The 21434-nt window shown below is 34.4% G+C and overlaps 1 protein-coding gene across 3 annotated transcripts; it reads right to left on the bottom strand.

The window, feature by feature from the left end:
- Positions 1–3005: 3005 nt before the first annotated feature.
- On the bottom strand, positions 3006–18127 carry LOC113696996 (protein TRANSPARENT TESTA 9). Of its 3 annotated transcripts, none has more exons than XM_027216388.2 (21): positions 17594–18127; positions 15951–16002; positions 15782–15858; positions 15560–15693; positions 15355–15451; positions 15170–15227; positions 13451–13559; positions 13245–13368; positions 12997–13171; positions 12591–12889; positions 11486–11574; positions 11339–11409; positions 9947–10057; positions 7332–7397; positions 6031–6168; positions 5485–5590; positions 5322–5393; positions 5140–5201; positions 4822–4981; positions 4401–4567; positions 3006–3683 (listed from the first exon to the last, which is right to left on the bottom strand). In XM_027216388.2, exons 1-21 carry the CDS (start codon positions 17644–17646, stop codon positions 3357–3359), a joined length of 2547 nt encoding a protein of 848 aa, XP_027072189.1. In that variant the 5' UTR covers positions 17647–18127; the 3' UTR covers positions 3006–3356. The 3 variants fall into 3 exon arrangements, with proteins under 3 accessions (XP_027072189.1, XP_027072190.1, XP_071911919.1); XM_027216389.2 differs by having other exon boundaries at positions 5140–5198; XM_072055818.1 differs by having other exon boundaries at positions 13245–13320.
- Between the last annotated feature and the right edge of the window lie 3307 nt (positions 18128–21434).

Genomic DNA, 21434 nt, shown 5'->3' with positions numbered 1-21434 from the left:
AACAATACCAGAAGAGAGGAACATTGTATAAAGAACCATGTGGAAGTTTTAAAACAACAAATTAAATACAAATATCAGTAGCAATAACACAAGATAAGGGCTCAAGACTCAAGAGTGTGGGATATGGAGCACCAGCAGTCAAGAGCAATGGAATGATAGCAGCTGCATGGACAATGGTGGAAAAGAAGAAAAGCCAACGAGCACTAGATGAGGCATAAGCAATTAAGTTTGCAATAGTCAATGCTATCAAAAAATGGTGGGCTAACATACTGTTAAGAACTCAGAATACAGGAATAGTGCAAAAATTGAAAAATAACAATGTTGAAGATGCTATCTTGACTACAACTCTAGAGGACATCTTAGCTCTCAAGAAAAGCTGCATCACATGTTCTTTTGAAGTGTGTAAAAAGAATAGTAATGTAATCACAAATATAATAGCAAATTATGCTGCCAAACTAAAACATGATATGGAGTGGCTGGATAGACTACCACCATGGTTAATACAGTAAGTTTGTATGTGGTATTAGCTAAATCAATCTAAAATCTAATCAAACCTTCTAGCATCTAGTCCAAATCAATATAGAATCCAACAAAACATTCTAATATTGGATACTGTAATCAAATCAAATCTTTACATTTATTTACTAATAGCTACAACATAGGGATTGGCGAGGTGGCCATCCTGTTACTTTGGTAATGGACATTCCTAAATTTTGGTTAATTCAATAATATATGCCGATAGGCATTTTAGGTTTCAATCTCTTTTCAAGACCCATCTCAAAGAAAAAGAAATTATAAATCTTATATATATTGATAATATAAACAGTATCACCATTTGATCCATGACACGTGCAAAAATTGAATTTCAAATTTCAAATTTTACATAGTTATCATTTATCCAACGCTGATAGTGTATATAATATTAGTATAGGAAAAATTAATCCATGAATTATTTATTCGTTGTGCAAAAGTATTCATGGTAAATACCTTTTAGATACAAAGTATGGTAAATCTAAATACCTTTAAAAGATATGGAAAGGTGCCAAAAAAACCAAAGCTAGCTGTTGATGTATGAGTCTCCAAAGTCATATAAACCCAATGCTAGAATCCCATACTTCCGATGTGGAATCCAAGTCACATACCCTGCAATTGGGTCATGACAATCCACCAAGCTCTGCAGTCCCAGCACCCACACGGGTTGGCTTTGCACTAGATGTCACCACCCCACTCACAACAGTCACAAGGGTTGGTTTTGCACTAGTTTACCTAGTCTTGGGCAACATTGCAATGCCGGCGTCACCATTTGGGGCGGGCTCAAATATCAATTGATATGAACCTAGTGAAAGCCGTCCCCAAAAGCTAGCTATTGAAGTGAGAGAATCTAAATTCATATAAATCTCACATCAAAATCCCATACTTCTTCCGATGTGGCATCCAAGTCCCATACTTTACAATGGGGTCATAACATGTCCATAATTAACACAGAGACTTTCTTGGTATATAATGAATCACTTTAAATAGGTTTATTTATGGCTATAATCGAATCGAACTGCTCGTGAGCTAGTCAAAAACTTGACTCGAACTCAGGTTGATCGAGTTTGAGTGACTCGATAAGCCAAGCAAGTTGAGTTAGAGTATCGAGAAGCAACGTTCGAAAACTCGTCAAGTCTTATCGAGTTTTTTAATTTTAATTATTTAATACATTATTATAAAATTACCCTTATACCCAAAAGAGTTGTTGAATTTACGAAATGTTTCAGGTCATATGAAAATTTTTAAAGAGCAATAATGTCTTTTCGCTCAAAAATTATTAATAAAATGAAATTTTCTAACTCGAGCTCGATCGAACTCGATAAGGCTCACATTGACTCGACCCCATGTGAGTCGAGCTCGAATTCTGTGAGCAAACATCGAACTTGAGCTCGAATTCTAATAATACTACTCACTCGAGTTCGAGCATCTTTTTTGCATGTCGAGTCGAGCTCGAGTATGGCGATACTCGAGTTCGACTCGATTCGATTACATCGCTAGATTTATTGCTTTGATCCAAAATTAAGATTTGTTGAGTGTTCGAGTTTATTTATGTCACGCAAAAGCTCATATTATGAGTTTACATTATTTATGTGTTAAAGAAATTATACTTGAATTTTTTTTTCTTTTTGTTAATAAAACCCATGCTCAAAGAATTTGAATTTAAACTAATAATCTTTTGTTCCATTCATAAATCTATGCTCTTCCTTTGAATTCTTGTCTCAATAAGATTGTTAGTTCTTATTGTTCTAATTTTATAAGATATCCTCGAATTCAAAAGAACTCTCTTACCGTTCATTACACCTTGTAAGATGACAATCCCATAGTGATTCAAGCCAGTCTATATGCTCCATTTTCGATATGTACCCATACGTATCTGGTTACTATATATCTATTTTTTTTGTTAATAATTTGACAGCAGAAGAATAAAATATTACAATGTATAATAGTACTTCCAAAGATCACATGTGATGGACAATCTATAAAAAATCTTGTTCATGACCCATGATTCCGGGGCATGATGATAACCGAATATGAACCCACCCACAAAATTTTTTTTACCCCAAAAAAAAAGGGTTCTAGTCTAAGCGCCCTAGGAATGCCATGTATTGGACAAGTCAACATAAAACCCCTAAACTTCAACTGGCCTCTTATTTTTTTTCCCACTCATTCCTCTTTTTAGATTACAACACAATTCATAAATGTATTTTTGCAAGGATATATATACCATAATCGAAATGCAAAATTTGTCTTTAAAAATAAAGAAATGAAAAAAAAAAGATGATGAAGTAAACATTACCAACATGGAAAGGCTACAAACGCCAGACATTTCACCTATAGCAAATCAAGCATACACTCGATGGTACCAGAATAGAGGAAAAACAAGCAGCAAAATTTTTCAACTTGCTTGGAACACTGATGGAGAAGGATGAATTGTAAAACAAACCAAATCCAAGGTAGAATTGTTAAACATGTAACAGAATCGCAATTCTTCTGTTTTATTTTCTTTTTCCCCAGTTAAATCTACTTCGACTTTCGTTAAGTATACAGGACGCTACAGAGCTTACAATTACAAAGGATAGCAAAGGCTGCCTAACCAGTCAAAAAATTGGGCAATTTAGTAACATTTACAAAGAGAGGGCAATCAAAGTGACCTAATTTACAAAGAATATGCTCTACTCTACAACGCTATACCTAGGGTTTCCTGCGGACATATGCAGAAGGGTGGATGGACAAACATATTTCACCCATTGTATACACAATATTATTGCCGAGGAACCCCAAAAAAAAAAAAAAAAAAAAAAAAGCAAAACAAATAGTACATCTCACAAGGAATTAGGCGGTAGCGTTCTGGATATGGTAGCCTCCGGCAGCAAGGAACTACTTGAAGAATCTAAAGCTGTTTCAAGGTCTAATAAAGGTCGTAATCTTCTCTGAACCTCGTTACTTTGTAGATGTATCTCATCAAGAATCATTAACAAAGCAGCTTTGCAAGTTCCCTCATCTCGAAATGCCAGGGTCCACCTCCCATCAACCAAAGCTTTTGTTTTGACTTTTCCACCAGAAGCATATTTAGCGGAGTCAGTGAAGGGGAAAGCTGAAGGATGTATTCGAAGGTGCAACCATCTTGAGTGTTTATCGTCTACTCTAGGCTGAATCAACGGAGAAAGGAGGGAATGCAATCAGAACAGTGTTACACAGTAAGTCACATCAACCAGAACATTTCAAAAGCACCAACACGTGCAAGAGGAGAAAGAATTGCCACATAGGCTCCTTTTGTGCTAAATAGTTTAAACAAGTTTCACTAAGCCAATTAGCTGATTGCCAAAGTAATTAGCAACCATCAACTTTGTCCAAAACCCCTTCATTCAGTTCCTAGGTTTGTATGTTTGGGAAAAGGATTACTGGATTTGAACAGAGACTCCAAAGAACTGTCTCTGTGTGCACAAAATGTTGAACTAAGTTGGTTAGATGGCCAATTGGCCAACCGAAATACAGTAGCCCACAACAGTTATACATAATCACTTCAGTTATGGTTGTCAAATGAGCGAATTTGTTTCGACCACAGCCGTAGTTGAAATGCTTACGTCTTGAAATGAGACAAATGCGTAGACAATTAGTTCAGAAGTTTTCTTTTATTCTTCCCAGTTTTTGGTGAATTCTCAAATGCCTTTTAATGATGCATTCATATTTTCCCAGTGCTTTGTCTTTGAGATCTGAAGGAAGGAAACATGAAATGTAGAAGGCTCCCAAAATAGTTATAGAGTTAGGATATTTTTGGTTCCAGTTAACAAAATATCAAATGAGCAAATGACCAATTAATTAAAAACAAGTAGCAGAAATTCAAAAAAGAAAACAACGAAACTTACATTACATCCTGCTAAAGGTGCAACCACTCGAACAATACCATGACTTGGTTTAAAGGGTAGTTCTTCTGCAAGTACAAGCCAACCTGAAGTTCCCAAAGAGACAGCCAGAAAGCAAAAATGGCGCTCTTTGCCTCTCTCAAATGCTATTCTACAAGGCACTGCATCAACTGAAAATGATACGAAGCAAACATAAATATCTTTCAGAATTGCTAGTTTATTTTTTATATCTCCTTTTTTTGAATAATTGTTAGTTAGTAACTGCACAGGCAACAAACTTTATGCATGTGTGGATGTCTGTTTGTATACATGTCAACATACACAACTTATTCATATATAGATAAAAAAAAACTAGTGGCAGGAGAAGTGCCCCTTTGATGAGGCAGAGGATATAGAAGAAAAATAAAGGAGCCAAGCATCTAACCAAGGTTCAGTTCAGCGCCTGGTTTTGGACCCAAACTATCCACACCAGCCTTCTTAGCTCGTGAGTTTGCTGAAGCATCAATTGGTGGATGTACCAGAGGTTGATCAGGCAAAACATAGCCAAGAGAGAAAATGTGGAGTTGATGTAATAGTACAAACACCTATGAAGAGGATCACAAAGATTATAAACTTCAATAATTGGAAATTTGTACAAGTCTGCTAACACACCAGTGTTACATAGATGGACAATTGAAAAGGAATCTTCTGGAACTTTAAATTATTGCAAGAAAATTACTAAAAAAATATGCACAAGTCTTACCTTAACCACCTCGCACATTTTTCCACCAGCAGCAAAAGATGATTCACTAGAAAAACCCTCTGCTGGAACAAGCAAAATCATTGAAGATTAGTGTGTAATGTTTGTTACATGCAAGAAGAGCATAGGAAATTCGCATTTGGACAACATTGGAAAAAAAAAAAGGTCATTAATAGTTGATATACCTTCAGAACTTGAATCATAGGGTGGCAGCAGCATGCACTTCAGATCTTTGCGGGGGGATGAAGCCTCAATTGCTACAAGCAGATATTTCGTGTTACACATGGCCAAAGCATATTGAAATTTTTTTCCCCTTTGCTCAGAAATCAAAACCATTAACACAAATACCTCTTTTGCACTTTCTCCACTCATCACAAAGGACAGTTATCAAGAAATCAGGCCAGGTCCCTCTTGCTTCCTCAAGAATCAGGCCACAACAATTCTGGAATGACACCTGGGCATCAAAATCTACAAAGTCATCAAATAATACAATGATTCAATGTATGAAAAGGATTAAAGTATATAACTTGTCATTTTGAGTTACACGATGACTTCTGCAGTTCACATGATGAAATCCTAAGCCAATTATAACACTAAAAGGAAGTCTTTACAACTTTTGGACGTGATTTAAGGCAAAGAAGGAATATATTGGAAGGCTCTGCTTGGCTACTGTATAGATGTTGCAAAAAGGCATCGAAACTATCCACTTCCCACTGAAAGAAATGCATAGGGTCTTGAATTTAAAGATGATCACAAGTCCCAGCACTAGCATATCTTATTCCAGTCATTTGACTCATGGATCAGTTTTAGGTCTCAATGAAAAAGATCGACGTACACATAAAAAGCAAAGAACAAATGTCTAGAAAAATATCATCTAGTCTAAAATCAACTTACTCTTAGTGATTTAAGGTGGTGGCTGTTAAATTCCGTTTCACTATAAGGAAGCAACTGACGCAAAAGCCAACCACCATCCCATAAGGTTTCTGCAGAGATACTTGACCTGCAGAAAAGACTGACCAATGCATCGAGCACCTAATAACAAAAGAAACCCGTTATCTGAATAGTAAATAATTTACAGGTTTCCTTAACATTAAGCCAACTTAAGCATTAATAAATAGCTTTATCATGCTTAAGCAAATACACTAATCTAACACACCGTAAGTATCAGCCAAGGCACAAGAGAACCTGATCCACTCCATATTGACTTGTCCAAGATTCAATTACCCATTTATTCAAAAGGAAAGATCCATAAGTAGTTTACAAAAATAGTACATTGCCATCCATGGTCTCAACCAGCAAGTAAGCATTCTCATCAGTATTTGTACAGAAATGCCTCCATAATCAAAGCACATTCTTTTACTTAATCAAGTAGCAAATTAGATGGTCTAATTGTACGAGTCTCCAGAACTTTTCGAGGAATTGCCCACATAGAGAATTTCTACTAAATTCTAGTAGAAATTCTCTACGAAAGTTTTGGTTTTTCAATTTTGGAAATGGTTTTCTGCTCTTTATTACAGCTAGTAAGCAGGAGAGGAAGAAATGAGACTGAAAATAACTCCAGGAATCCCCATTGGACATACTTATAATTCGTGCTAGAACGTAATCAATCTATGTAGTATTAGAACCCAAAGCACCTCAAATAAATGGAATGCACAGAAATGAAGTCCACTGACATGTCCGAGTTACAATAACAGAAACTAAGAGGTCAGAAAATGGGTTGCCAGTCTACTAAAATTTTGAGATTTTCTTGCACAAAAACAGTACAAGCTATGAATGAATAGCCAGAAGAGATATCTATCCTTACATGCTAAATGAGTTTCATGCCAGCAACATGATAGAAGATATAATGCACTTCAAGTTTTGATCAGATCCAATCTGTTTAAGATGCACAGGGCACACATGGATGACATGCTGGCTGCTTGCTCTACCATCAAAAGCCGCTCACAAAGCCTCATCTTTTTTATTCAACATGGTTCACCCACAAATTTAAATAAATTTACAATATATACAGAAAATGGTAGCTGATAAAGTGTTCACTTTTTAAGCTTGTATTTTTTATCAATACACATATTTAGGTTGATATTCATACACAAACCAATATACAATCTAACTAGCAAAGATGCAACCACATGATGGAAGAATCAAGTCAAAAACCACATCTGTTTAACAATCTAGACGGGGCAACGGATAGATACCTGAGACCTATGTAATTGAGAGCTAGTTCCAACCTCCGGCCACACACATGAAACACCATAATGTTCCTGTTAAATAAAATCGAAAAAATTACTTCCAGCTTCCATTGGAAACTCAAATAATAAAGAAAGGTTCCCCAAAGATAATGCCACTGAAAAGTATTACTCAGTAACCTAAGGACAGAGAAGTGGCATTTTTTGCTTGAAAAACCACCATGATAGGAACCTATCATGGTACAACTTGAAACAAAACAGGTCATCCAAATAGTTGCTTTTGCCTAATATATGAAGAAGAAGCCATTCTCTCTTGCACAATTGCAGCAGATCAGTGGTCATTGTTCTTTACCACTTGAGTAGATTGAATTATGCCGTTACACATAGAGAACCTACTGTTAGGATGGAAGTTTTACTCTGAGGAAAGCAGAAGAGATTTGGAATTTGTGCCCCATTGTGTATCTTTTGTACGCTAAGGATAGAAAGCGGGGGTAACAATAGACATTTCAATAAATAACCTCAATCAAAAACAACTTAAATGTCAATTCTGGAACACACTATACTTTTTTGGATAAATGCTCACTACTGAACCAACAGCCTAGATTTTATTGAGCTTCTTGATATGGCTCATCATTGCAGAAGATAACTACTTGTTTATCTTGAGCTGTACCCTCTTGGCGCATCTTATAAACTTAGTAGCTTGTCCAAAAAATTCAAGCACAATGAGCACTGTCATAAATTACTTGCAATTCTGGAATACCTGGTAACTAGATGGTAATCTGTGATTAAACTCAACCACCCAAATGACAACAAATAGAAATTTAATCTATCTACTCAATTACAAGAAGCTCCAATAGAATTTTCATTAAAATCAACAATCCAAATGTTCTATTCATATAAGCTCTGACAGACTTTTCATTATATGCTGCAGAATATTTCCAATTTTCAGAGAGAATGTCTAGTAAACAACTTAGATGTGATTCATAAGATTCATACTTTCTTAGGAAGTAAAAAAAAAATTAGGATGTATTTTAAATAATCCAACAAGTATGACTTGAAAAGCAAAAAACTATGGGAAACTTATTAAAGAAAATTTAATTCCTGCAAATGACCTTAATAAACAAGCATGTATTGGGAGGACAAAGTTCACCAACACCAAAATTAATGTTTCAAAATGCACACGTCTTTCCAGTCAAGATAGTTTTCTAAATTCAAAATTTTAAAGTTCAACGTGGCATATAGTGAGCCCGGTAAGTCCGAACCAACATTCATAAATTAGCATAACCAATGGGAACTTTGAGGAAAGGCATCCTTTTGTACTTGTCTCCCAATAAAAATTTCCGAATTTTGGGAGCATACAGGCACTTTGATGTTTGTAAATGATCATTTAACAAAAGCCATCCTGTAAATTACAGAGAGCAGGTGCAGTGAATAGCTTCCGTAGCCACATACAAATAAATGTTCTGAGGTTGCAGAAACAGGTACTTGAGATTAAAACCAAATGAAGGATAATGTAAAATTGCCTGCTTTACAATTCTGACTGCTATTTCTAATGCTACACATCAATGTAACCAATTACTAACTATGACAAAGAACAGAATCTTAAAATACATTAATCAACAAACTCTCAAGCCTCCCAGTCACTTGATCCATCGATGGTTTCTCCAGGTATCAACAAGATATCACCCTATATAGTTTCAGGCCTCAATCACATGATTCTATGCTGTATTCTTGCTGCTTTAAGAGTGCAAGGAAAGTAAACTTGAAGCAGAATTTTGGATGCTGAACATTTTAAAGTCATGTTGCCTCTGTCAGTAATTTAATGGATTAATCTTTCCTACACTGATAGTTTATACACTAGCAGGCCTAGATGCACACCACTTGATCTCAATTTGATACCATAGTGAAAAAAGTGTTTTAATGTCCTGGAGCACTCTAACATGTACAATTTTCTTGACGCCATGATTTTCCCTTCTGGCTTCAAAGGAACACACTATAAATAGAAGGCATGCAACATAGCAAACCCCACACTGGACTCAACTTAATATGCTTTGTTTCAATATTTTTAGCACAAGATAATCAATCTTCTCATACTTGCTTTCTGACAAGAACCAATTAACAGTATACAACATTAGAAAATGAATAAGATAGGCAGAGCCAAATGCTGAGGTAGCAGCTTAATCAGCCTCCCTTTGATCTCTAAAACGGCTTGACATGTCATTAACAAACACCAAACAGAAGGAAAAGGGTGAACTTTAAGATGGCTTGACATCTCATTAAGAATGAACTTTTAAAGAGGTAGACTCTATAACATTCTCGTTATCGTTATAGACAAATGACCATGGATCATATACCAATCCTTCAGGATCTGTTGCTCTGGTCCAATCAAATCTTTAGCCAGAGCAATCAGCTATACCCTCATGGAAAGTCTATTGAAGAATCCATCAAAAATCTTTTAGATGTTTCTTGTAGCAATAATCATGTGTGTGTTATGAAACGAGTGAGAGTGACATGGAATTAAATATATTATCTTTTTGCATTTAGTAGTTAGGAAAAGAAGTAATAACAAACAACCAAGACAAATGTTACATGAGAGCAGACAAGGTGCATCAGCATTAGCTCACCTTTATCCTTTGCGCATAGCTATCAAGTTCACCACTAATCACATCTTTTGTTACATTATTTGCTGAGGAAAAAAGTTGCTCTTCACCAGATCCCTCACCAACTAATGCTTTCTGCAGTAATAAAATAGGGTTTTATCCTTAGAATGAACCAATTATAATCATTTTTCCTATCCTTCAAGGGCATATCAAATAAGGCACCTATATGATATCATGCAAATAATAGAAACAGGACAAACAGAAGAAATCTTTATAAGCAATAATACCACACTCAAAACAGGATAATGTGATGAGCAACCAACATTAATAGTAGCTATTGTTTATTAATTCCGGATATTCAATACAGCTAGATTAGCTTAAAGAATGTTATGTACTTTTTCGACCAGCTGAATAATACAAATCATAGCAACAGGAAAAACTGAAGAAACCTTTACAAGCAATAATACCATGCTCAAACAGGATAACATGATCAGCAACCAACATTAATAGTAGCTATTCTTTATTAATTCTGGATATTTCAATACAGCCAGATTAGCTTTCAAATATTTTTTCCACAAGCTTCAGATAAATAAAGACAGCAAAAGCACCCAAGAGGGTCTCTCTAAGCTTTGTCTGAACTGAATAAAAGAGATGGTTTTCAATTCTGAATTGATTATGAATCACTCAAAAATGGTAAAACCCCCTCCCCCCAACCCCAAACAAAAACTGAATAAAAAAAATACTGTCTTTGGAGATGGGGGCAGAACCTAAACTTCAACATGGAAAAAAGGGGCAGGAACAAGAAGGAAAAACAAAATAACGAATTTCAGCAGTGGATTAGGAAAACAAAAGACCAAAAAGTAGAAAGAGAAGAAAGTAAAATGATAGACATAAAAGAGGTAATTCCACAAAGCAATGTTGAGATATCCTCCCTCCTTTGCAAGCATCACTGATGATTCCAGTCAGCAGAAGTCCTGATCCTTCATCCCACTATGTATCATGCATAATTACTAGGCTCAGAGTTGAAAGGTTCGTCCATAATATCAAACATTGACTACCCAAAAAAGGTCTCCACACACCTTTTCAACAAATTTTAAGTTAAATCTACAACTCCAACTTCAACAGTGCCCATCAGATCTCCAAGACTCAATAGATACTTTAGAGAATTTTAATAAAGTGATATTAGCCATCGGTCCTGATGAATTATTACTCCTACATGGCCTCGCCGGCAAAAAATTTGGAAGAGAAAAGGGAAGAGACAAGTATAGCCAACAGTTAATTGTTCTCATGCTCCAACCCAGCAGGTAGACCTCAAATTCACCCAAAATGAAAAAGAACATAACAGAAATGTTTCAAGAGTAAAATGAAAAAGAACAATACTCAGTAGGAAAAGAAAGTAACTACAAGAAACCATACCAGCAACAGTCTTTTATGCTGTTTTCTTTGTGGAAGAATACCAAGAGCATCTAGCATTGATTCATCCAGTTCTGAATATAAAAACTTGGATAAGAAGAAGCGCATATGCACCAATAAGTAACTCTTATAGGGGGTCAGAAATAAAACCTTTAGTTTGCAGTAACATTGCTAACACACTGAGAGAACCTGACACCTGAATATCATCTCCATTTGTAATGAAAGAAAGCAAGGACTCCCTACAACATAAAAGAAATTGCTAAACAAATAGAACCAATAATTTGACAGATCAAACACCGCTGCATTATAGCTATGTGCTACAAAGAAAACTATATTAATTTTCTGTTTCAGATATTTCAAAATTTCATTCAACAGAAAGTAATTGTCTCTTGATGAAAGTCTAAAAATATTAGAACAGATCTGACCCTATAAATGTAGCAAAATGCCATTCTTTAACAAGGAATCAAAGATGAGATTACATGCTAATTATCACTGGCTCAGCGAAAACAACTTGGAGATGCAGTTGTAAGTTGACAACAAAACCGAAGGGCTAGGCACAATTGATGTTCTTTTACCGAGCACTCGGAATATCAAGACACTAGTAATATAACCATCTAAAAGAAGCATGCCGAACTACATCAGCGGAGATGTGTGCTATCAAGATGTTGACTAGTAATCCATGATTATTTCTTAACTACACACTAACTTCAACATCCAAAATCCCAACCATCTACTTTGTTCATATGCATCTAATTATAAAGATTAAGAAACTCATCCTTGCTGTCATCCAAGATCAGTTTTGCATGATTTTCATATTTTTAGCTCTTAAGAGGTTCAGTTTCGATGTAAATTTGTAGGTAAATACCATAGGTGCAAATAACAAACAAAACATAGACTTCTGACTAGGTAATTATCATACATGTAAGTTACAAACTTTGTTATTTGTGGTTCGGAACTAAGCCACAATCAGACTTTTGATTACTGTTTGCTTTATCAATTATCTTTTTTACTCCTTTCCTTGCTGTGTGTGTTGTGTTTTTGTGAGAGAGAGAGAGAGAGAGCATTAAAATCATTTATTTTCCAACAATAACATTTGATAAAATTTTCATAAAGGGGAGACAAGTAAGAGGCAGATGCTGCGAGACAGTTATTAACAGGATACTCAGGACATAATAACAACTAATGAACAAATCTAAACAGAATGCATACAGAGAAGATATCATAAGATAGCATCAGTTAAATTCTTAGTAATTACCTTAAGGCATATGAACCACAATTATCATGATGCAATTTATCTTCTGATAGACTCTGCAAGGAACCAGATAAGTTTGGAATTGTAACTTGTAAACCTTCATCCTCGTTTGCCTTCTGACATTCAACTGGAAAACCTTGTCCAGATGAGTAGCCATTTAGCTTAGCTTCAGATCTTGATTTGAATGTCTCCACTCGACAGAGAAGAGCAGCAGCAACAGTATTTGCCAGGTCTTTGATCTTGACGATGCGCAAGATGCAACAAATCAAATATAAAGAACAGGCAACACCAGTTTCTGTTCCCTGAAATGTCGAACAACAAAGATCACTAACCGGAAAATGAAACTAGAAATATCAAGATGCTGCAGATAAGTGCTTAATGGTTAAGGTTTATAAATTAATGACCTTACCATTCTCAAAGAAGGAAGGATTGATGGAAATATCAAAAGTTTTAAGATGTTGTCTGTTATCAACTTCCCAACATCAGGAATCCCGGCAGAAATGACATCGCTGAAGTAGTAAAGATTATCCTCAATCTCATCCACAGCTGAAAGAATATGAGTACTGGACTCTGACCCTAGATTCCTGTAAATCTAGTTCAATTCAGCAACTAGCCAATACCAATTATAGTTCACTGAAGTAAAACTAGAACTCTTACTTTGTACCATTTAACACCAATCCACTCAAGTTGATGCACTGGTCACGGAAAAATTTGACCAAGTTTAAGAAATAATCTGCATGTGGGGCACTAGCAAGATATCTATTAATGGCTTCATCTCCAACTGCAGACCAGCCAAAAGTTAATCTGTGCTAGCAAAACATAGTTGTGCAAACAGGAGGCACAAACATGAGAGAGCAACTAACCATGATAAACATTTAGAGTCAAAGCACGTACTGCAGTGCGAATCATTCCTTCCTCATGAAATGCAAATTTTATTGCTTCAACATAAAGCGGGAAGGAAATTACTTCATCCTATGTATGTGCAAAAAAGAAAAATCATCAATCAGAAAAATTAATGTAAGAAATAAAAGAAAGCTAAAGGCAGAAAACTAAACTGTCAGTCAAGCTGCCAAATTGATATCTCATAAGAAACAGTGGAATATTTGTATCTTGAAACCACAATTCATTGCTGAAGAGGTGCATCACCACAGTACAATCAATTCATCTCATTCAATGATTCAAATACTCATCCTATTCGCTTACAGTAGCAAGATAAAGATCATCTTTCTCAATGCTACAAACAAATTGCCATTTTTCTTTAAGCTTAGCTTCTAGTGTTATAGTTCATAGCTTACGAAACTGGAATTGGTGTATCATTGATAAACAATGACCACTCCATTTGCATGATATGTCAACCTTTTGCAAATAAACAAAGAAAATAACACCAGAATTTAAAAGCAGTAGTAAAGGAAAGTAAAAGAACAATAAAGGACATGGATGTCACATTAAGCCTTCTCAAAAATATCCAACAAAAATGCAGGGTAATTGATTGACAACGATCAAAACCTCAAAGAAATTCCACGAATACTATATTCGCCACAATGACCCGACTCCAAAGTCGAAAACTCACTAGCTCCACCAAAATCTACCTTTGATTTTCCATCTCTGCATCAGCTTAGTTAATTGTATAAAAACAACTATTGTCAACCCACAATAAACAGAAGTGCTCTGGAAATCTCGAGCAATTCAGATGCAACTCGCAAACCTAAAGGACAAATTATACAGCTTGAAGAAACTGGTTTACAGACAAGAAAAAGGAACAATTCCTTCCAAGTGATGGTAATCATGATTGTACTTTCCAAGTAAATTGCAAATGATGCTCATTTCCTTTCCTTTCTCATTTTCTTCTTTACAATATGCAAAATCTAACTACATAATGGGGTATACAAGATATACATTGGCCACACTTTGGTTCAAAAAGTAATCTCTAGAAAATAATTCCAGCCCCTATGTCAAAGGAGCAGATTAACAGATACATTTACCAACATCGAAGTCAGTTCAAGAAGCAAGGCACCTCGAGGACATGTTCCAGAATAGGCAAGAGTGTTGAAGTGCATACTTGGACATGTTCCAGAATAGGGGAGAGTGTTGAAGTCTATTTGACAGCACTTTTGTTCAAGAAAAGGTTCTCTAGGAAATAATTCTGGCCCATTTGTCAAGGAAGCAGATTAACAGATACATTTACCAACATCTTCAAGAAGTCTATTTGATTCTTCCAAGGCACCTCAAGGGTATTGCAGAATGGGGGAGAGTGTTGAAGTGCATGCTTGAAGGATGCTAAAGCTTTTCTTGTAGTTTGTGAGCTCTAGATTGTGAGCTCTAGACCCACAAACCATACGAGTTACATTGTTGTAATTTTAACATATGAAACAGTATTCAGATCCCTAACATTCAAACATAAAGGACTAGAAATGTCTAAATATTAATCTATGTTCAGGTAACTGGTGGCTAAAATATAATCCTTGTTTCACATGAACTAAGATACAAACAAAAATGAAATGATGAATTTCACAGAAATCTAAATCTGGAAAACGATAAAATAATGGAACAGCATCAGTATCATACAAGATAAAAGAACTCACATCTCGAGTCTTAACGAGCAATGAAATTGTATTCTTGTTCAACTTTCCACTTATTGCTCTTGAATAGACAAGCCATATCACAAGAAAATAAATGTTAGGAAGTGAAAGAAAATTAATCATAGAACGAAATTTCTGGCAACAAAAATTTGAAATTCACAAAAATGGACAGTAGTAGTGCAACAAACCTTAGGAATGATATGTAGTAAGACAATAACTCTTCATTTTGGAAGTCAAAGGAATAAGTTATAAGGTAGTTAATGTGCTCATTACTGAACATATAATCTGCAAAGTTAACCAAAGGCAATAGCATAAGATAAGCCAATTAAAGGATTTTTGATAGGAAAGAGGAAGCCTTTTTCCAAGAACAAAAAAATCAACAATGACAATTACATATAGAGTGCTCATTTCTTAAATTTTGGATCATAATGCTCATCGTCTGCAACATCTGGAGTGCAACAATCAAAGTTCTACTAACTTTTAGTATACGAACAAATACACCCATGACCTGCTTCTCCATGAAAAACCTGCAGAACCAAAACAGATGAATATAATAATGTGAACTGTCGGAGGAATGTCTTTGCTTCAAAGAGAAAATGCAATCCAAAGTCTCACTCGAAAAAGGCTGGGTCATGTTGGTCACCATAAGTTATGAGCTCCGCAATAGATCTCAATGCCTCGATCACAAAATCCTTTAAATGAAAATGAAATATCAGGAACTTTTGACAGGAAAGGTTTAGTATAAAAGCAGTCCAGACATGAAATGATGGAAAGTATCAATCACCTTATTAACGTCATTAACAATCTGAACCTTCATCAGTTGGTCAGTGAGAAATCTGAACAACAAACACATGTATATGTTGTCAGCATGCACATGAACAATAACAAACAGACAAATGTGTTGTGCATACAACATATATATAGCCTACAACTAGGTACAGATAACTAGATAACATGTATAAACCCACACAAACAAGACACAAAAGGAGAAATGAGTTTCAGAAGTTTGATTTTGGTTCAGCATGCTAAACAACTAAACAATAAATCAGCATTTGTCATGGAACATCTGGTTGTTAATTAGAGATGTATCTAAATTATATCTTATACTGAATTCATGTTCAGACTACTTTATAAGATCAATTCTCAGATCAGATGACTGTTTGATTTCAGCCCAGTCAATCCTAGATCTATCAAAACAAACCAAGACCACATGATTCTCATTTGCCACATACCAATGATTCCTTGCACCAATGAGAGTTTTATCTCTCATGTTGAATTGGCATCTCAAATACCACTCATATGACATTTTTCACTTCTGTTAATTCAGTACATATTGCACCTTGGTTTGCTGCACAAGTGACCCCAAACTTATTGATCCAACTTTTAAAATGGTCTAGAACTAAGTCAAAATCAAAATTAACTTCCTGTTTGAGGACAACATGTCATGAACAATACTTTGGGGCATAAGCAATACTTTAAAGACCAGAATGGAATCAGTCACTGCTATTTTTTCTATCCTTTTTTGGCAGCAAAGAAATTTTATATAATCTTATACAGTTGATAACATACACATACTATAGCCTTTCAAATTGCCAAACCTATTGCGTCAGCTAGTAACACTTTCTCAAACAAAATGGGGAATATTGATAAAAAAAGTGGTAGGATTTAAATTGAACTCTTTAACTTATCAAGTGCACCAGCACATTGTCTGTCCTCCCTATAGATTCATGGGAATCAAACTTTACTTCGCTCACACAAGAGACACTACAGTCCAAAGAGTAAAAATGAACTTGAATCTCTTGGTCTCCTCGCGAGTCTGACTATGTGCTTATTTCAGATACCATCTGTATATCTCCTGTACTAAACAAGAAACTTCAAATTAAAAACATAGATTCTGTTTCCAAAGTCTGAGCTAAGCTTATGCATCTGAAAAGATCATCTAGATTTCTAGATCATCTAGTTTAATCATGGCGGAATCAATTCATCCTAACAACAGTTTCCACGCCTTAGTTAATCCCTTGTCATTTTTAGATCTATTTTTCAACAAAAAGCAATAAAAGAATTAAAAAGAAAAGGCACAAATACAGAATTCAAAAGGACAAAGAACAAACTTGATAAGGACCAGAATCATCAGGAATGAATTCATTACAGGTACTTAATAAATCACCTCTGTACAAAACTCAACGACAATAATCTATCTTTCTACTCCAACAGAATCCCACAACAGAAAATTAAACTGAAAACTACTTTTTCATTCAAAATAAACTCCCCAACAATCAATTAAGCTGAAATATAACTTTTCATTTTAAATTTACTACTTCCAACTAAAATGACGATTCATCCAAAAAAATTCACTAAATTTCCAAAATAAACCCAAAAAAAAGCCCCCGGAAATACACAATTGAAGGTCGTGCCAAAATTGCGAACCTCAGTTCATCCAACGAGAAACGATCTCTGGATTTCCAGAACGAAAACCACATGATCTTCTTCTCCTTCTTCTTCTTCCACAATTTCACAATCCCGCCTTCTTCACTTCACCAAATTTCATCCTTTCACGCACAATATCAAATTATACACAGAAATGGATAAATTGCGGGTGTACGGCAAATCCGGACAGCTTAATCGGCGGAAATCCCCGAAAAAAGCATCCCAATCTCGCAGAACAAGAACAACAACAAAAGTAGGGTTCTTCTCTTCAATCACCCAGAGGAAATCATGATATTTGAAGGTCTGATTTTTTTCTTAAATTAAAAAAGGGTTTTATTTAAATACTAGTGGTAGCAATTAAGAGAATACGCCAAATAAAATTTTTTTAAAAACGGGTTTTTTCCTCTTTCTTAATTTTTTCCTTGGATTGGATTTTGATGGGGTTGGAGACGATGGAGATTAATTAGAAATGCAGAGCTGGCGATTTTGATTCCTTTCGGGTTGTGGAAGCGGGTCGGTGTTTTCTTGCAGTTTCCTTTTCTAATAGTTTAAAAACAAGGACAGAATTAATTACACTAGCCTATCCTGAGGTTTCATGTAATTACAAAATCCTCCTTGAGGTTTTCAAGAAATTTTTAAAGATTATGTCGATTTTCTAGGTGATTTTTTTTTTTTTTTTTTTTTTGGAAATACTTTGTGGTTATTTTTTGGTCTAATATTCATATTGGTGAAGGTGGAAAATTCATGAGACCAGTGAGCATACTTATAATAGGATACCGTTTTAGAAATTTTCTTTTCAAGTATGTCATGTGTTCTCTAATTTTTTTCTTTTATCAATGATTTTCTAATTTGTCATGTAAAACGTTTTGATGGCAAAATTTGTTAAAAGGGCAAGCTAAGATAATTATTAATAAAGATGGCTTAAGTTTAAAGAGTTTATTATATAGCGCATTTGTATTTAATCATGAAATGTACATTTTTTCCATATAACAAATAATGTATTAAGTACTGAATTTAGTACAAATGTCCTTCATAGTAATTAACTTAAAATTACACCCTCTTATGAATTATCCTAGTGCACCTTTTTACTAACCCAAATTTGATTTTAACAACCTCTATGTTGTATTTCATGAGTGTGATGAAACATATGAAAATTCGAATACTAGGTAATTAAGTTTGTACTCAATTTACTTGAGTAGATATTCGATTTATTAAATCATATATAGATCAAACGATCATATGCAAATCGAATCACATGCTAATCAAAAAGTTATGTGAATCGCAACTCTTGCAACCTACAAATATATGATCCAACCCATATAATAATTTCTTAATTTTTTTAATTTTCCTACAACAAATTTTTAACCAATAACCCTATGATCTTACACTGATTGTATCTCTTTTTTTCTCATGTCTCATGTTTATATTCTCTTTGAATCATGGCTTTTTTATTAGTGTTCTCAAGTTTTTTTTTTATATATTTTCATGAAAGACAAACAAATATCAGTTAATATAGACTAACAATTCCCGTGTTAGTACAGTAAATCCCTCATACATTTATGGGATTGAAATGTTAAATCAATGTATTATTACATAATCTTGGTTTTTTTTAATACAGTTTCAATAGTTTTATGATTTCATTTTATAGTTTATGATGTATAGACTTTTTCTTTAAAAAAAAAAGAAATTGAAATGGATAGGATATTCGATTGTTTTGATCTATTAAAAGTAGATATCCAATGTATTTGATTATTTGTTTTAAGAATTTGTGTGATGGTACTTGATAAACAAGGTTAACTTTCGAACAGAAATTAGATATTTGAGTTTTCCATATCGTAGACATCAATTTTCCACCATTTTAATTTTCTTTTGAATCCAGATGGGTAAATTGATAATCTTGAATTTCAAAAAAATTACCTTTTATTTTAGAGAAAATGGCCATTTTAATCCTTTATCTTTTGGGTTTTGACCAATTTAGTCCCTTATCTATCATCGTGACTATTCTAGTCCCTTTTGCAAAAGAATACCAATTTACGACGTTCAATAGAATATAAAAATTTTTAACAGACTTAGTCAAGTACGTGGCATTTGCACTATTAGAAATGATGATTTTGATCCATTATCTTCAGGGTGATGGTCAGTTTTATTCGTTATATGTCCATCATGTTTTTCTAATTGCTTATTAAAAGTTTAATATTGACTTTATTTTGTGAAATTGTGAGTTTAAATTACTGAAAGAACAGACTTGGATGCGATTATGAAGATAATGGATCAAAACAATCATTTTTAACAGTTCACATGCCTCGCACTTGACTAGTTTGGCTAGAAATTCTCAATTTTCCATTTGAGATCCTAAATTGGCTTTTCTTTGTAAAGATAAAGGAATAAAATGGTTATGCTGGTAGATAAGGAATTAAATTGGCCAAAATCCAAAATATGAAACACCAAAATGGTCATTTTCCTTTTATTTTATGTCTTGGGTATCAAGTTTTATATTCCATGTGGATTAGGTGTTTTTGAAAGTATTTTTAAAAAATTTAATATAGCAGTATATGTAAAAAAAACTTTTACTGTAGATGGGGTTTTAGGGTATTTTCGGCACATTTTTGAGGATATATTTTGAAATATTTTACAATTTAAAAATTTTTTAGGATATTTTTTGGAAATTAAAAATGACACCACCTACTACCGCCACCATTGCTTCTCTCCTCCCTCTCTCTCTTTCTTTCTCTCTTCCTTCTTCCTCCTATTTCCTCTTCCTCCCTTCCCCTTCTTCCTCTTCCTCTCTCCTTCCCTCCCTTACTCTTTCTCTCTCCTTCCCTCCCTTCCTTTTCCTTCCATTCTCTTCTCTTCCCCTTCCCTTTCCCTTCCTCCTTTCTAGTTACAATCAAAGGTCAAATCTATTAGTGACACCACCAGAGAAAGGTTGCAACCAGAGGGTTGTGCCCAAAATTCCCTCCGGCAAACCCTCTAGTCGCAACCAAAAAAGGGAAAGAAGGGGGAGGGGAAGAGGATGGGGTTCGAGCGAGGGGAATGGAAAAGAAGGAAAGGGAGTGGATTGGAGGAGTGAGGAAAAGGGAAGAGAGCAAGGGAAGAAGAGGGAGGCGGAGGAAGGAGGAAGAAGGAGAAAAGGAAGAGGAAGGAAAGAGAAGGAGGAAGGAATTGGTGACAGTGGTAGGTAACGGTGGTGGTGAGTGGTAGTGATGTGTGATGGGTGGAATAAGAAAGAGGGTATGAATTTTTTATTTATTTATTTTTCTTTTAGGTGTATTCGAAATTGTGTATTTTTGGAGTTCTAACTATAAACGCCACAAATAAAAATAGTTTTTGAAAAGAAGACATATCTATAAGGAGTCTTAGAGCAACTCCAATGGCGTTTCATGAGATATAATACATCCCATAACACAGATTCAATACATGCATCTTCAAATGATGCGTGTAAATGCTGCTAAAAAGGAGGAAATAGTGGGCCCTTTTTTTGTAGCGGATAAATTTGTTTAAATTATGTTATTATGTTATTATTTGTATTTTATTTGATTTAAATTATGTAATATTATGTTATGGAGTTCAATTAATTACATAAAGAATTATTAATTAAATATGGATTATTATGATATTTTCACATTTGAGGTATCACATATTTGTTTAATAATTACATAATTATTTTTTAAAAAATAACAATATATTATTTTTTGAGAGATAGAAAAGGATATATTGTTCAAATCAGAAATTAATAATATTAATTTTTAGAAAATAAAAATCCAAAAGGTAAAAAATTTAATGAAAGTTAATAATTTATTTTTTAAAAATAATGAAATTATTTTTTAAAAAATTACTTTAT

Source organism: Coffea arabica, chromosome 6e, assembly GCF_036785885.1.
Source record: "Coffea arabica cultivar ET-39 chromosome 6e, Coffea Arabica ET-39 HiFi, whole genome shotgun sequence".
NCBI lineage: Eukaryota > Viridiplantae > Streptophyta > Magnoliopsida > Gentianales > Rubiaceae > Coffea > Coffea arabica.
This window is presented reverse-complemented; position numbering and strand designations above follow the sequence as displayed.

Bases quoted from the DNA above. Each gene is read 5' to 3' on its own strand.
- LOC113696996 (XM_027216388.2), bottom strand. From the start codon at position 17,646: ATGTGGTTTTCGTTCTGGAAATCCAGAGATCGTTTCTCGTTGGATGAA. The intron at 13,560-15,169 runs GTGAGTTCTTTT...GCACATACATAG, and splicing joins TGCTCGTTAAGACTCGAGAT to GATGAAGTAATTTCCTTCCC. The intron at 11,410-11,485 runs GTTTTATTTCTG...TTTTATATTCAG, and splicing joins AATGTTACTGCAAACTAAAG to AACTGGATGAATCAATGCTA.